The sequence below is a fragment of the Frankliniella occidentalis genome, unplaced genomic scaffold (assembly GCF_000697945.3).
Source record: "Frankliniella occidentalis isolate FOCC.00 unplaced genomic scaffold, Focc_3.1 Scaffold92, whole genome shotgun sequence".
Taxonomy (NCBI): domain Eukaryota; kingdom Metazoa; phylum Arthropoda; class Insecta; order Thysanoptera; family Thripidae; genus Frankliniella; species Frankliniella occidentalis.
The window spans coordinates 147,158-161,602 of record NW_026267221.1 but is presented as its reverse complement, the minus strand read 5'-3'; the positions used below and the strand labels follow the sequence as shown (position 1 = coordinate 161,602).

Below are 14,445 nucleotides of genomic sequence, written 5' to 3'. Positions count from 1 at the left end.
TATTTGATAACATTTTAATTTTCTAAAGTCAATTAGTAGTTCGTATTACAAATCCATCTATGATGACTCCGACGGTAAATGTTTAATGGTGGTGACCTGTGTGTACCATACGAATGAGTCAACTGTTGTTCGTATTATGAACCTTTATCTTCGTATACTACGAACAAGGGTATTCGTATTATGGCTGCTCCAGATCCTTCGTATCTTACAAACTGAAAGCTTCATAATACGAAGACCTCTCTTCGTAAGAAACTAAGAGTGCCCCCTCCACTCTCTCCTTTCCCTCTCGACTGACCGGACTGGACTGTCGAAGGGCCCTGGCGGCCCGATGACGTGATCGCATAACGCACACACCACGTCCTGGCCGCCCTGATTGAGGAAGCGCTATGGCTGCCCCCAGGGCGTCGGCTGTCACTGTGTGTGCGTGTGCGCGCGCCGACCGCTCCATCAGTCTGCTGACGAGGCGCAGGGCTCCAGTAGAAGGGCCGCGCAGTCTCCCAGGGCAGCGCAGCGGCCGCGCGCCCGAAAATGACCCGTTCCCAGCCAGCGTGCCTTGTAGCAGGTCTGTGAGGTGGCGGCGGTGGTGACGTAAACGAGAAGACGCGGAGCCGCTGTGCTGGAGACGGCGCTGACGCTGGACGCCGCGGCTGCGGTGGCCATTCATTTAGACGTTCATTGACTCGGAGGTCGGGGGCCGTGATATAATAATTGGGGGCACACTCGTCTGTCTCTCTCGCTCCCGACCTGCGGCGGGCCGGGGAGGGGTGTGAGTGTGAACAGCACGGCCGTGCTCGGCTTGGGCTCGGCTCAAGTGGGCGCGCCCCACCCGCTCCGGCTCCGCTTACACCCCCGCCCCACCCCGCCCCTCACTGCCATTGTTGTGGTCAGCCGGTGCGCTCGCTGGACTCGGGAGTGTGTTACTCAAAAGAGCAGAGAAAATCGGCGGCCCTTGGGGGGCGCGCGTGCGTGTAGCTAACTACTGAACTGGGGAGCTCTTTGCATACGACCTCGACCCCCATTACGTTATTATTGTGATTACGATTACGGCGTTGTCTGGCCGCTGACGCGGTTTGTGTGGTGCGCTACTCGGTTTTTCGGCCGCTCACGCCGAGAGTCCATGGAACACTGAGGTGTTGCCTGGTCGTGCTCAGAGCAGCGGGGGGGCAATGTAAGCTAAACTTAAACTTCTTTGCGCCAAGCTAAAAGAAATTGACGTAGCAAGTAAAAATATTGTGTAAATGGCATTTGAATTATTTCTGTGCACCAGTAACGAATGATTAAGTATGGAAATCATCAATTTTTTGTAGACTTTATGGTGAGGTGTCCACCACGGTAAAAACTAGTTTACACGAGGTAAAAGTTAAATGCTCGCGTAAACTCGCCATTGCTCCCAACTACTCTTAGACACTTAAACTCATTGAGTGCACCCATGAGTAACTGCATTTTTTTTGGGGGGGGGCGGCTTTTTTGAGGGGGCAACTTTTGTGGTAATCGCGTCGGGTGGTTTCTGGTCCCTCCAGTTCGCCGGCCGCGAGCGTGTTCTCGCGTGTTATCAGGTGCGAGTGCGTTGCGGTATATTGCCGCGTTGACGCCATTCCCGACGGCCGCGTGCCGCGCGCCGCTCCATAGAAATGCGCTCGCGCGGACCTTTTTCTCTCTCTTACCTTATTTTTCTTACCCCAACAAGCAAGCAGCAGCGGTGGCGGGTGCGCCTGCCGCATGCTTGCTTGTTTGCAGGACGAAAGAAGTAGTGAAGAAAGGGAGAGAGAGAGATAAAAGGTGTGGTCGATATAGTCGGTGGGTTCTCATGCGCTGTGTAATTATGCGTGTCGCGCCACCAGACGACTGGTGTGTGAACGGTCAGCGCAGCGCACACCGGGCTGCACACCAATCGACCATGCGTTTTTTTCCTGTCTCCTCTAAGTGATTTATCTCATGTGCCGAGCTGAGTGGCACGCAGCAAGCAGCAGGCTTTACGGGAGCGAGGAAAAAATTGACCAATTTGTCTCCCAAGTATAGTGTATCATGACGGCTGATGTGCGGGAGGCGGGGCCCGCCCCCTCCCGCCTTCACCACCCGCACCGCTGCGGCCGCCCTCACGTCCCAACGAGGTGATGCAAAGAGGAGCAGCGAGGCCCAAGTGGGTGAACGGCTTGAGGCGGCCATCCTGTGTCACCTTGTGTAAGGCCCGTCCTGCTGGTATGCGGCGGCTTCTCCTATCGGGGCCTGGAGTCTGCGCCAGCGACTCTCGCCTGCTTGTCCAGCGCGCCGCGGGCTGATGATGTACTGGAGCGGGCCAGCCATAGCCTTCCTCCAGCGGGTCATCACCGCGAGTGTGTTCGTGCGCGCGTGAGCTGGCCAGCCGGCGAGCAGATAGACTGCTCCCCTCCCTCTTTTCCTTAGCGAGTGGTCAGCCTGCTGCTGCTGCTGCGGTCACTTTCACTGCTGGAGCCGGCCGGCCCGCCTGGAGCCTCCAGGGGCGGCATGCGATGGCATCGCCACCGTGTCGCACCCCCTGGGGCCCGGTAGTGCATCACATATGTCTTTCGTTGTCTTGCAAAGTGACAGCTCTTTTTAGATTTGAGGGAATACCGGGGAATTCAGCTCGGCTACTTCCTCGAACTCCCTCAGAATTAAAGAAAAGCGCTTGATGATATTTCATCAACGTTTGAAACATGGTAATAGAAATTCGAATAAAATTCTTCCCCCCTCCCCCCTCTTTTCCACGCGGTGGCCAAAATCACGTAAGACACGGTAATCAGAGCACGTTTTAGCCGTGTGCGCGCGCGCCGTGCAAGGAGAGGTGTGCATGATGCTGGCCCGAGCGCCGCGTAATGGACCGCGACGAATATCGATGCGGGAAAGCCGCGCCGCTCGGAAGAGCCATTTAGCCAAACGGCTGTATCCCGGGCCGCCGGCTGCTGCTGGCGGAGAAAAGCATTAAGAGGCGGCGAGTGGTCGCGCGGCGCGGTGGGGAGGGGCACCGGCACCTGCTGTGGGACCGGCGCGGAGGAACACGACCGTTTGACCGGGGCGGGCCGGTGCGGATTTACATGCCCAGCCCAACCATTGCCCTCTCCCCCTTTTCCCCCTTCTCCTCTGGACCATCCTCTCCATCTCCGCCCCAATGGTGTACTCGCGAGGTGTTCGGAGAAGACGACGACGACAATGAACGGAAGTAAGTGAAGCCCTTCCGTGCCGCCCCTCCTCGACTCGCTCGTCAAACTTTCTGCCGCCTGCTCCACCCTGACCGGCCGTGCACCTCGGTGCACCTTGTTGCTCAGCCCGGCCGGCCACGCAACCCCTTCCTCCTCGGAGCTTGCTGCTGCCGCTGCTGATCCGATATGAAACGAAAGTATCCGAGTCTGTCTTTGTTTTTAGCCGCGGCGGATCGTGCGCGTGCCGTATCACTTCGCCCATCTGCCGCTCGGTGATCCGCGAGGCGATGTGGCGCGGGCCCGAGGTGGGCCGCCGTCAGGAAGGCTCGCTGCCTACTGGTCGGGTCCTGCTGCTGGCAGCTGTCGGCGGCTTGTTGTTTGTCGGCGTGGATAATTTTTATTTTTTCCGAGTCGCGGCGACGGTGGTTGGTTGGTGTCTGGCCACTGCCCGCGGGGCGCCGCGCGGTTACCCGTTACACACACACCTGCTGGACCAAAACCGAACCCGGCCAGCAATAATAATGCAACTCTTGAGAGAGATCCGGGATCCGAATCTAACGCCGCCCAGCCGCCCACGAGCCGCGTGGAGCTCGCACAACAAGAGTTCCGCAATGTGTGGCGGCCGCGCGACGGAACGAGATGATAAGCAATGTGTGGCGGCGGGCGTATCGAACGGCGCGACGGTAATAATAATTATGCATTTTTCTGCCTTGTTCGCGGAGGAAGCCTGCCGCCGCCGCGCGCCGCCACGCTCCGCGCGGAGAAGGCCGCGGCCGCCGCCACCGGGCTTGCTACGCTCGCAAATGTGTGGAAAGAATGGCGGCCGGTGCGATTCACCGCGCTGCTCCAGGAGTGAGCGGCGGCGGGCGGCCCGAAGGTCCTGAGGGTCCTCTTGCTGCTCCTGCTGCTCCTGCTGGAGGTCGGATAAGGAGGGGTCCCGGCCCCAAAAGGGAGCGCCCGCGTGTCCTTTCCCACTGACCGTTATCGCGCTCCCACGCCCCACTGCGGGACCTCCGGGTCGGATCGAATGGAATTTGGTGCGGGACTCGAGAGATGGCGGAGGAGCCAGGAACTCGGCGAGGGGCAAACTCTGGTGCGTGGCGGCTGCGGCTCGCGAGGGCAGCGCGGTGGCGGCCGCCGGTGACGCGCGCGGAGCACGCGACTCTGTATGTGTAAGAGACCGCAGGAAACGGAGACAGTGCGACCCGATCGCGGATGTGGGGTGGCCTTGCCTCGCCCCGCGGCGCCTCGGCACGCTGTGCGCGCCGCCGCTGCTGCTGCCGCTGAGCAGCTCCATAACGACGTGATGGAGTGATTACAACCGGCGCAACGTTCCGTTTGGCCCCCGCCGCGCCCCGCCGGCCGCTCGAAGGATGCGAATCGCAATAAAAATGAAGAAAAAAATGTAGCTAGCTGGCGAATGAATGCACCAGGGTTAACGCACGCACGCGCAGTCGGACAGACGAGCGACCTTGACGGATTTGGCTGGTAGTGCTGTTTTTTCCCCTCGTTTACTCGAAGCGGACCGCTTGTGGTCGTGTCGCTGGGGTGGAGTGGGCCGCTTGGAGACTTGCGCGCGCGGGCCGCCCAGGAGCCACCACTTGTGGAGATTGGTCCTGTCTCGTGTTTCTACCCCGTCCTACCCCCTACCGATCGTTATATGGATGAATCTCACACTAGGCCACACAGTCATTAAACTGGTGAAACAAAGGCAGGACCTTTTGAAGGCGCTAAAGACTACACGCCATTAAAGACCATTAAAACTGTTGGAGGCACTAAGACTTATAACATCTTTCCAGCGCCGTTTTAGTGGCTTTACAAAGGTTAGACATTTTCAGAGAGGTGTTGATACTTTTATCATAGCGTCTCGTGTCCTTAATGACACATCCCCTACGGGGACGCGGGGACCCTCTTCAGAAATACCACGGTACCAGAGTACCCGAGGCACCACGGACGCACATGATGGCACCTTTTTGTGGCACTTACCGATGCAGAGGGCGAGAAGCACGCTCATCCAGTGGCGGGTCCAGGGGCTCTCCCAGGGGGTGTTGGCCGCTGACGTCATGGCGACTGTCTTGTCGTCACTCGGCGCACTCTGTCACTCGCACTACTGTCACAGCACACACACTCTCTGTCGCACGCACGCGCCGCGCCGCCACACCGTGTAGCAGGTCTGTTCCGCTCGCTGCAGCCGCCCGCCTCGCACTGGGGGGCTGGCGCCACGCTATGCTACGCTGCGCCCCGCTCCGGCCGCCGCTCTCCAGGTGGGGGCTGCAGTCCGCTGGAAGGCGCTGGAGGCGCGCCGGAGGAGCCGGCCGGGGGAGCAGCTGGAGGGAGCGGGCGGGCGGGCCGGGCGCTGCGATTGCCCTATCGCGCACTCCACTTTTGAATGGCCAACGAGGAGTGCAGGAGATGGTGGTGGTTTGACGCGCGGCCGGCTGCTTTGCCGTGGACGACACGGACGTGCTAAGGCACTGTGCATGATGCCTGTAATCATTCTCTTTGTCTTTCATTCGTCTGACTCGCGGCCCCCGGCTGCCCCTGCGTGGGCCGGCTCGCGGCGCTGCTGGGTATTTGAACGGGAGGCTAAAGAGGTTTTGTTTTTTACTGCCGCGCGGCCCCGCTCACTCGACTTTCAGCCCGCGGCCAAGTCATGGTAGTAGCTGGCGCTATGAGGTTGTCGGTCTCGCGCGCGTAAATGTCGCGGGTAAAAACGATTTAGTGTCGGGGCGGTTTCGCGGGCCGATATCGCCGCTGAAAGGGTTCGGCAACCGGCTCAAAAACTGCAACCGAGACTGCAACGCTGCGCCGCGCCCCTCACCCCCGCCTCACCCGCTTCCATCCCTCGACTGACCTTTGACTCGGGAACGACGACGCTGCTTCTTCTTCCTCCATCCACAACATTTATGCCGCTAATGTCCAGACTCGCTCGGCCCGCCCCCCGTCAGGAGTGTAGTCTGTAAAGTTGGCCCTCGTGACCGGCCGCGTGACGTCACACCGTGCGTTAATGAAGATCGTGGTCCAGAGTCGTGAATCCTCGGCGGCTTCCCTTCCTTGCTTATCGGGAAGCGGCGGGCGGGCGGGCGGGCGGGCCGGCTCGGCCCGGCGGTGCGTCGTGGGAACGGCGCGGCGTGGGGCCCAACGTTACGCCCGTAAGTGACGTGCTCGCGGGGAGCCGGTCGAGCTCATCCAACTTTGAATGTGTGTCCAGAGATGCTGATCATTTCTTGTGTGTTTGTCCTCGTGTGTGTAAATCGAAAGCTAGTCAAAAAGTGCTTCTGTAAGTGATCTCCCCTGCTAGTGATGTCCAATGGTCGGTCAACCCCCCACTCCACCTGTCTGCCGTCTCTCTCTCACGCGCTAGCCGGCCACTAGCTCCGTCCCTCTCGCTCGCCCGATTGGCACCCATCGGCGCCGAGCGACCGACCATTGGACACCACTATCCCCTGCCCTTCTAGAGTTGCTGCTTTGAGCCGGCAAGGCTGGTGTAGTGAACACAGGACAGGGTGGTCCATAGACCGCTTCCTTTATTTTGCTTACACCTGCCCGCACGACTGCGACCGCATGCGGTCGGTACACTATAAGGGAACACCCAGAAAGTACGCCCGTCATTCGCCGTTACGAATTTGCCGAGTTCAGCGTATGCAAGCTAGCTCTCATGGCGCCTGGTAGGTAGGCAACATCTTGCCTGCAGTGCATGCGTGCACTGCGGGGGTGTCTACACCCCGGTTCGCAGGCGCCCAGCTCCGGTATAATGAAAGGGGTCTATGGGACCACCCTACCCTGTATAGTGTGTGTCATAGTAAAGATCATATCGTCGGTCGTGATCCAATGGGAAAAGAGGAATTCCAGGATGGTGTGTGAAAATGTGAGCAAAAGTGGTCTATCCTCGGGTGTATCGCGATGGCGGCGGCACCAGGCTGCTCTTTGCTTGGCTGCCGGCCACTGCTACTTTCTGCCGCCGTCGCCAGCAGCAGGCTGGCCGGCCCGCTGTGCTGCGCGATCTAATTCCCCTGACGGGCTGGGCTGGCCGCCTCCTGCTGGCGACGACGTCTTGCCAATCCGATCAGATGAGCGAAAGGCGGTCTGCCTTCGGCAATGGCAGCGCTGCGCCGCCGGTGCGGGGCGCGGCTGGGCGCGCCGAGGCTGCCGCACACACGGGGATTTCTGTTATTTGGCCGCGGCTATGCCTTGTCCTTGCGCTATGGGGGTTTGCCCACGCTGGCGGGGAGCCCTCTTGGGGTGGCACGGCCCCAACTTGGCAGGAGCGGCAGGATGGCACGGGTCGGGGTGGGTGGACGGAACACACGGCTCACCTCACCTCACCCGCTGTGTGTGTTGAAAAGTCGCCCTCGCTGCAACTGGTGTTCGGCGTGGTGGCAGCGCTGATTTAACGACCGTGTCTCGTTGGGGCAGAGTAGGCTATTTGCTCGGCGTAATGCGCGGGTCTTGCGCAGCGGCAGCTGCAGCAGGTGAAAGGTGTTGTGTGTGTGTCTGAGTGAGTGTGATTCGTTTCTTCTCTTTCTTTTGGCGCTGCTGACGTCAGTGGGGTGGGCTCCCCGGCTGAGGGGTGAAGAGGCTCCCACACCGCGGGTCACGGGTGGGATGGCGTGAATGGATGGCAGTTGAGCTCCCGAGCGGGGCGGGGCGGGTGGTGGCCAGCTGGTCCCTCATTACTTGCTCATCGTCGCGTGCAACTCACGTGCGCCCCGCCATGCCCCGCCACGCCCCGCTCTGCCACGCCATGCCCAGCCATGCCCCGACCTTGCAGCCGATATCCCGATGATGGTCTGGCACTGCCTGCTGCTGTGTATACCCACCCAGCGCCACGCGGTTGCGTGGTCGAGGAAAGTCGGTGGTGGTGAGCGCGTAGTATGGAAGGCTGACTGCCTCTTCCGTCCGGTTCGAAACCCCATAAAGCGAAATAAGTTTCCCCTGGATGTGTGTTTTTCGACCTCAGTGGGGCTGCTTCCCCCAGACGACCCAATACGGCGTCGGACCCTCTGCGAAGAAGACCTTCCCGGAGGAGGACCTTGTTGTGTGCGCGCCCCTCACATGCGTAGAGGGCCTCCTCCCCCTGCCCCACTTAGCTCGTGTGGTCCCACGATGCACGGCCCAGGTCGGAACCGCCTCGTTGCGCAAGCCAGAGAGAGAGAAAGATTCTCTCTCATAGTCGTGTGATTCTCGGGCGCGCTCCTCCCCCGCCGGGGCACGGCCGGGGCAGGGCCCCCTAACCTCTTGGCACGACGACGCATGGCGCTTCAGCTGTGCTGGAACTTCGTTGATTTCAGTTATTTCCGCAATTTGGAATTTCACCCCCCCCCCTTTTTCCTGAGCTTTTGACCAAAGTCACAATTTAAAGAGGATAGTTATGCGATCTACATTTTGGAATTGTTTTCATTTCTCAATGTTTGTTTTCGTTTTATTTTCAAAGCGCACAGAGGTGAGCGCCAACCACAGCTGTGCTATGATGTGAAACGACTGCAATAATAATAATGATAACCCAGACAACAAACGTGACGGTTTCCTGACGGGCGGCGGTGTCGTGGCGCGCGCCGGACCGCGGATGCTTGTGTGAAAACGTTAAGTTGGCACTTTAATGGAGGGATCCCACGAGCCGCGCGCCGCGCCACGCGCCCACCAGGGGACGCAACGTAACTGGGGGGAAGCCGAGGGCTGGGCTCTGTTTGTGATCGCCCGAGACAGACATCCATGTCCTCTGTTGTGTGTGTGTGTGTGTGTGTGTGTGTGTGTGTGTGTGTGTGTGTGTGTGTTTGTTTTACGCAGAGGTCTAGTGTCGTCCGTCGCGGCCATAAAGCGTGTGTGAGTGTGGTGTAGTCTTGTGTCACTGCGCAGCGACTGGAAAGTAAAACGGGACTTTCTTTGGAGAGTTGCAGATGTGGAGCCGCGGGCAGCCGCGATTGGGGACAACGAGAGCTTCCAACAATACGGCTTTTGAAAAGTTGTGTTCGTAGAAAAATAATTGAGACAGTTAATTAGATTAGATCATCCTCACACAGAACGTGATACAATTGTTGCGGACAGGGTCCATGGTCGACTTTTTCGCGCGCCGTTGCCGCTCGCTGGTAATTTCGCTCTCTTCATTTCGTTCCCACCCGCGATCCTCTCAAAACCGCTGCTCTGCCAAAAGGGAAGCGTGCGCTCGCCTCCTGCGCCGCGCGCGCGCGCGCTGGGGGCACGACGGAAACAATATTTACGGAAACGGTCCGGTAAAAGCCCGGAAGGCGTGTGGCGCGGCGCGGTGTCACGGCGCCGTGAGTCAAGTCATGCGGCTCATCGTAACGTGGCCGCGGGCGGGCGGGCTGGGCAGGCAGGGCCAGAGGGCCGGGTCAGGGCTGGACAAGCAGGGCCGGAGCCTGGACACGGTCCAGACACGGCGGCGGCGGCCCTGAGCCGCGGGGCTCCAGTTCTGCCCCGGCCGGGTGAAAGGGTGGTGTGCGCGCTGCGCCCGCCGCCCCGCCCACCCAGTGGGCTGTCATCCATTGCCCCATTCCAGTAGTGGGCCTGCTCTTTGCAATATGAGTGGCCCCCGCGCAGCACACCTGGCGGTGGGTGGCGCGGCAGACGCCTGGAGGAGCGGTCAGACTGGACCTGGAGGAGAGGATCTGGAGCACCGCGCGCTGGATACTTCCCTGTATAACGGCCCTCCTGCGCTCGGCGGGGGGTGCAGTGCAGGCGGCGGCGGTTCGGAGACTTCTTTCCGGACTCGACCCCGGAGGTTCCCGGAGGTTCCCGGAGGTGGAGAAGGGCCCCTGCTGCCCCCAGGAGCGCGCCCGCCTGGCGCTCGCGGTGTGGCCGTATGTCATCCCTTTCTCTCGCCCGCAGCAGTGGCTGGCTGCGGCGGGCTCGCGGCGCAGGGCTGAAGCGGGCGGGAGCGCGCTGGAGGAGGAGGAGGAGAAGATGGTGGTGTTGTTGGTCGTGTCGTGCTGCGGTGTGTTTGTGGAGACGCGGCAAGGACTCGTCATCACGAGCATTGGTCAGCGGGCCCGGCCCGGCCCGTGTCGGCCCGTGTTCGATCGTGACCGCGGTCGGGCGCGGGCCTGGCTGGGCTCTATGCAAAGTGGCCGGCCGGACCCCGACAAGAGGAGCCTTGGTCTTGGCCGGGCGTGGCGCTCGGCGCTCCGCTCCGCTCGGCGGTGAAAGGTGCGAAAATAAGCCGTGAAATGTGACCGCACGGCACAGCTCGCTTCATTAGGGCGTTTGCCTCCTCGGGGCGTCTGCTGCTGCTCGGGGTGTGCGACGGCAGGGTGTCTAGGAAAACCCAGGAAATTTGAAATATACCCACGAAATTTTGCAAAGGCAGCAGGGACGCCTCCGGACGCCTCTGACATTATTTGTCACTTTTACTGAATTTGTAACTGGAATTGGCACGCATCAGAACAATACATATTTTAATTATGCACGCGTTTTTAAAGTTAAATCCTCTCTTTCCTTTATAAATTTGAGTAAAACCTAGCCTAGATTGTTAAATCTGAAATGTTGTACTCTTTGATTCCGTTTTTCGCGTTTTGGTTATGCAAAAGCGAACGTGGTGTTTAATCATACTTAAACTCCAGTGTTTGCAAATAGTTAAACAATAGTAAGGGCATTGTCGATGCCTCTGACCAAAACGTTTCGAAAGTTGAGCTGCTATTTGTTCAGGAAAAAAGGGTATCGGAATCGTAGGTGAGTGGGGCGACCAAGACCGACCACACACACGCGCGCGCGCGCGCGCGCGGTGCCGCCGTTTAGATTGACAGGGAAAGTGGCGTTTATTGTTTTCGTTTTTGTGTTTCCGCGCGTGGCCGAGCCGACCTCACCCCTCGCAGCCCAATCCGGTTGCGGCGGCAAGGAACTCTGCAGACTCCACACGGGGCACCCCGCGCGAGCCCCGGAGTTGTTGTCACGGAAAGGGCGTTAGTTTCTGCCCGCGGCTTTCTAAAGGCGCTGCCGCCGCAGCCTGCCCATTTTAACGGCACAATTAGGAGAGTGAGAGAGTCTGCGAGACTGGTCATCGCTGCGCTGGGCGAGACGGTGGCCTATGCCGAGGTTAGGAACTTTAATTTTCTAGGAAAGTATCTTTGAGAATTTTTCACGATTTTTTTTATCACGTCCAAATTTTTTGCTTCAATTTTTTACTTCAATTATTTTTTGAAAATATTTCTGTTTTTTCCCCAGTTTTCCCACTGGGGAAGTTGCCACTTTTTCCGGAAATAATACGGGCTCCGACGCTTTGAACAGAGCGCGCCGCGCGTACAGCCCTAACAAGGGGACTTAGGCAAGTGTAAATTCCCGATCGTGCCCAAACTCGGTATATTTGCTTCTTATCTATGTAGGTGACGAATGCCGACCAAATTTTTTCCTGAGAGTCATGTGCCGAAACTCCCTATAAAAGCGTGTAATTTCACAAAATACAAATTTCTACTTTTGTACAAATATTAAGGGATATTCTGACTCAAAATGAGCGGTTTTGGGGGGGTACTTCCTCTGACACTTTTCGATTTGAGACCTCCTTCCGTCATTTTTGGCCCAAATTCAATATTTTTCCATTATTTCCTCCCCTAAAGTACCCTAGAAATTGACTCTCAGGAAAAAATACTACCGTCAGTCGTCATCAACATAGATAAGAAACAAATATACCGAGTTTGGGCAAGATCGGGAATTTACACTTGCCTAAGCCCCCTTGTAAGTGTATGGCTCTGTATGCGCTCCTGTGATTGAGCCGTTGCGCGCTCTTCCTGGAGTGAGTATCGGTGGCGCGTATCGTCCATCTCTCCCGCCGTGTGCCGGTGACCCCTGCCTGGGCTGCGCTGTGCGTCGCGCGTGTCGGCCCGGTCGGGTCGGGCCTTTGCACCACTCGAGTGTGTGTTGCGCTCCGTGATGATTACCGTCCCGATGGTGGTGGTGTGCCGGGGAGCCATCTGCTGTGCTCCACTTCACCCGGAAACAAATGGCTTCCCTCGGTGGCGCCCCTCGCAACACACACACACACTCGCACACGGGGGGCGTGGCGATGGCAGCTAGAGCCTCCCGCCCGCCCGACCCGGTCGCTTCCATTTCGTCACTTGGCAGTAATAATGAAGCGATTGCTGGGTATTTCCACTCGCACTTGGGTTTTTTTTTCTCTCGGATGATTGGCCGGTGCGTTGTGTACGGGTCACACCGCTGGGCGCCGAGCGCAGGGCAGCCAGTCCAGTTGTTAAACTGATATAATGGCCGGCGAGCCGGAGAAGGGGACGACTCGGAGAAGTGAAAGGGAAGGAGGAAGACTGCTTGGCCACCACGTGGGGCCACACCGCTGTGCAGGGCGTGAAGTGGCGGGCAGGCGGGCGGGCCGTGATTGTGGCCACAGTGTGGCCACAGCGCTGGGCCGAGGGGGGAGCAGGGGCAGCGGTTTGAGGAGCAGGCAAGGTCGCCGCTGCTGCTGGCTGTAATTGGCTCAGCCCGGCCGGGCGGCGCTCGGCTTATCTCCAGCCCCGCTGCATCGGAATGAATCACACAGCAGCGGCTGCAGCGGAGGCAGTTGCACTTTTTCAATGAGCACTTTTGCTGACGCTCATTTTGAGATGGAAGAGTCGGCGCGGAACTATTATTGCTGTGCGATTGGCTCTGGTAGGCATGGATGCGATTAGGCGGTCTGATGTGTGTGAAAGCCCGGTGTGTTTTACAGGGAGGGGATGTGTCGTGTGCCGGCCGGGGCAGCTGCTGGGCGGGCGAGCGCGGCCGGGCGAGCGCAGCGAGCGAGCGAAAGGAAAGTGCAGTGGTGCGCTCTTGACATTGCATTGCATCTGTTGCATTGCGGTGCATATCCCCCTTGTCTTCCTCCTCTCTGGGGAGAAAGCAGCAGCACTTCACGTACGACGACACGTCTTGTTTGCCGCCGTCATCAGGAAGTTGCGGGGAGGTGAAAGAATAAAGCCATGATTAATGAAGGAACTACCAGGAATAATAAACCTCATGACATGACATTTTTTTTTTGCGGCGCTTGGCAGTTGAAGACCGGTTTAATTGTAAATAATTTAAAAACAACGTTTTATTTGCAGAGGAGATAGTTTGGTGCGAAATGAAATCGACTTACGGGCTGGCTGTAGTTGCTCGGCGCAGGCGGTACCAATTCGAGCTGCAGCTGCACACTGCATTTGTTAGGTTATCGCGATAATAATATTGTGATTGTGTGTCGCCATGCACAATGCCAGCTCCGCTGTCGCGGGCACGCGGGCCGAGGGGTGGGTGCCCGCCGTGGAGGACACACCCTCTCCCCCCTACCGCCTTGGTATGACTTCTCCCTCATACCGTTTCTCATTCTTCTATTTTAATTTCATGAATGTCCCTTTGTTTCAGGTACGGTATGGTGCGAGGATTGGAGCGGCTATGGGATGACGGGTCGGGGGAGCGACGCGGCAGGAAACACGTCTTCTGCTGCATCGTGATTTGCCATCGTAAAGAGATCGGCCGGTTTCCGCACGCGATATGTGCATGCGAAACAGGGCGCACGGCACGCGCGTCCATTCTATAAAATTAAAATTATTTGGCAGCGTGTGGTGGTTGGTGTGGTAGTATGGTGTCACTTTGTGGGGCGCGCAACTCGTTTGCCGATCGGCCGCCGCACATTCTGGCTGTGAGTGTCGCGCCAGGTATTCGTGACGGAAGGCGAAGGTGGCCGGCGCCTCCTGGTCCTGGGCTGGGCCCCGCGGGCCGCATCAGCGACACTCCCACGCCTTTTCTTTCCACCTCCTTTTCTTGTTAGGACTGGAGCGTTTGTGCTGGAGGTGGACGTCTACCGTACAGACGGAGGGGGAAGTGAAGCAGCAGCAGTGTGTGGATTCCACAAACGGGCATTCCCACCTGTCCTCTCTTGTTTGTAATTTTTTCTCCTCCTGTGCGACTGTGTGTGTGTTTGTGTTTGCGCTCGTGCTCCGATTGATTTCGATCCCATTGTGAGCCGGCGGGCTGGGGCGGGGCGCAAGGTCGCGGCGAGAGGCTTGCGGCGGCGGGCTGCCGCGCAGTGCCGCGCACCGTGCCTGCCTCGCGCCCGTTTACTCGCTCTACTGCGGGGCGTGGCTCTCGCTGTGCAATTCGATCCCAAACTAGGAAAGCTAAAGGGGAGGCCAGGGCGGCTGGGCGGACGGACATGGTATCAGATGGCCGGGCCCGGCTGCTACCGCTGTCCGCCGCGCTCATGCAGCGTCCTCCACGCCCCTGCCGCTGCGCGGTTACGTGCCGTGGAGCAGCTTTTACCGCTACGAATGGGTGTCATTTTCGGGAGAACAGCTGGCTGCGTCCCGAG

At 58.7% G+C, this 14,445-nt stretch overlaps 2 protein-coding genes across 2 annotated transcripts in view; one reads left to right on the top strand and one right to left on the bottom strand.

Annotated features, from left to right (window-relative positions):
- LOC113209948 (uncharacterized) overlaps positions 1 to 5,512 on the bottom strand; it is a 24,295-nt gene extending 18,783 nt beyond the window's left edge. Inside the window, exon 1 of the mRNA XM_026427721.2 lies at positions 5,145 to 5,512. Within this exon, the coding sequence (XP_026283506.1) occupies positions 5,145 to 5,223 (79 nt within the window). The 5' untranslated portion in view covers positions 5,224 to 5,512. The remainder of the gene's footprint in view (positions 1 to 5,144) is intronic.
- The window catches only part of LOC113209947 (uncharacterized), a 72,174-nt gene that overhangs the window by 20,641 nt on the left and 37,088 nt on the right, over positions 1 to 14,445 (top strand). The window lies entirely within an intron of this gene.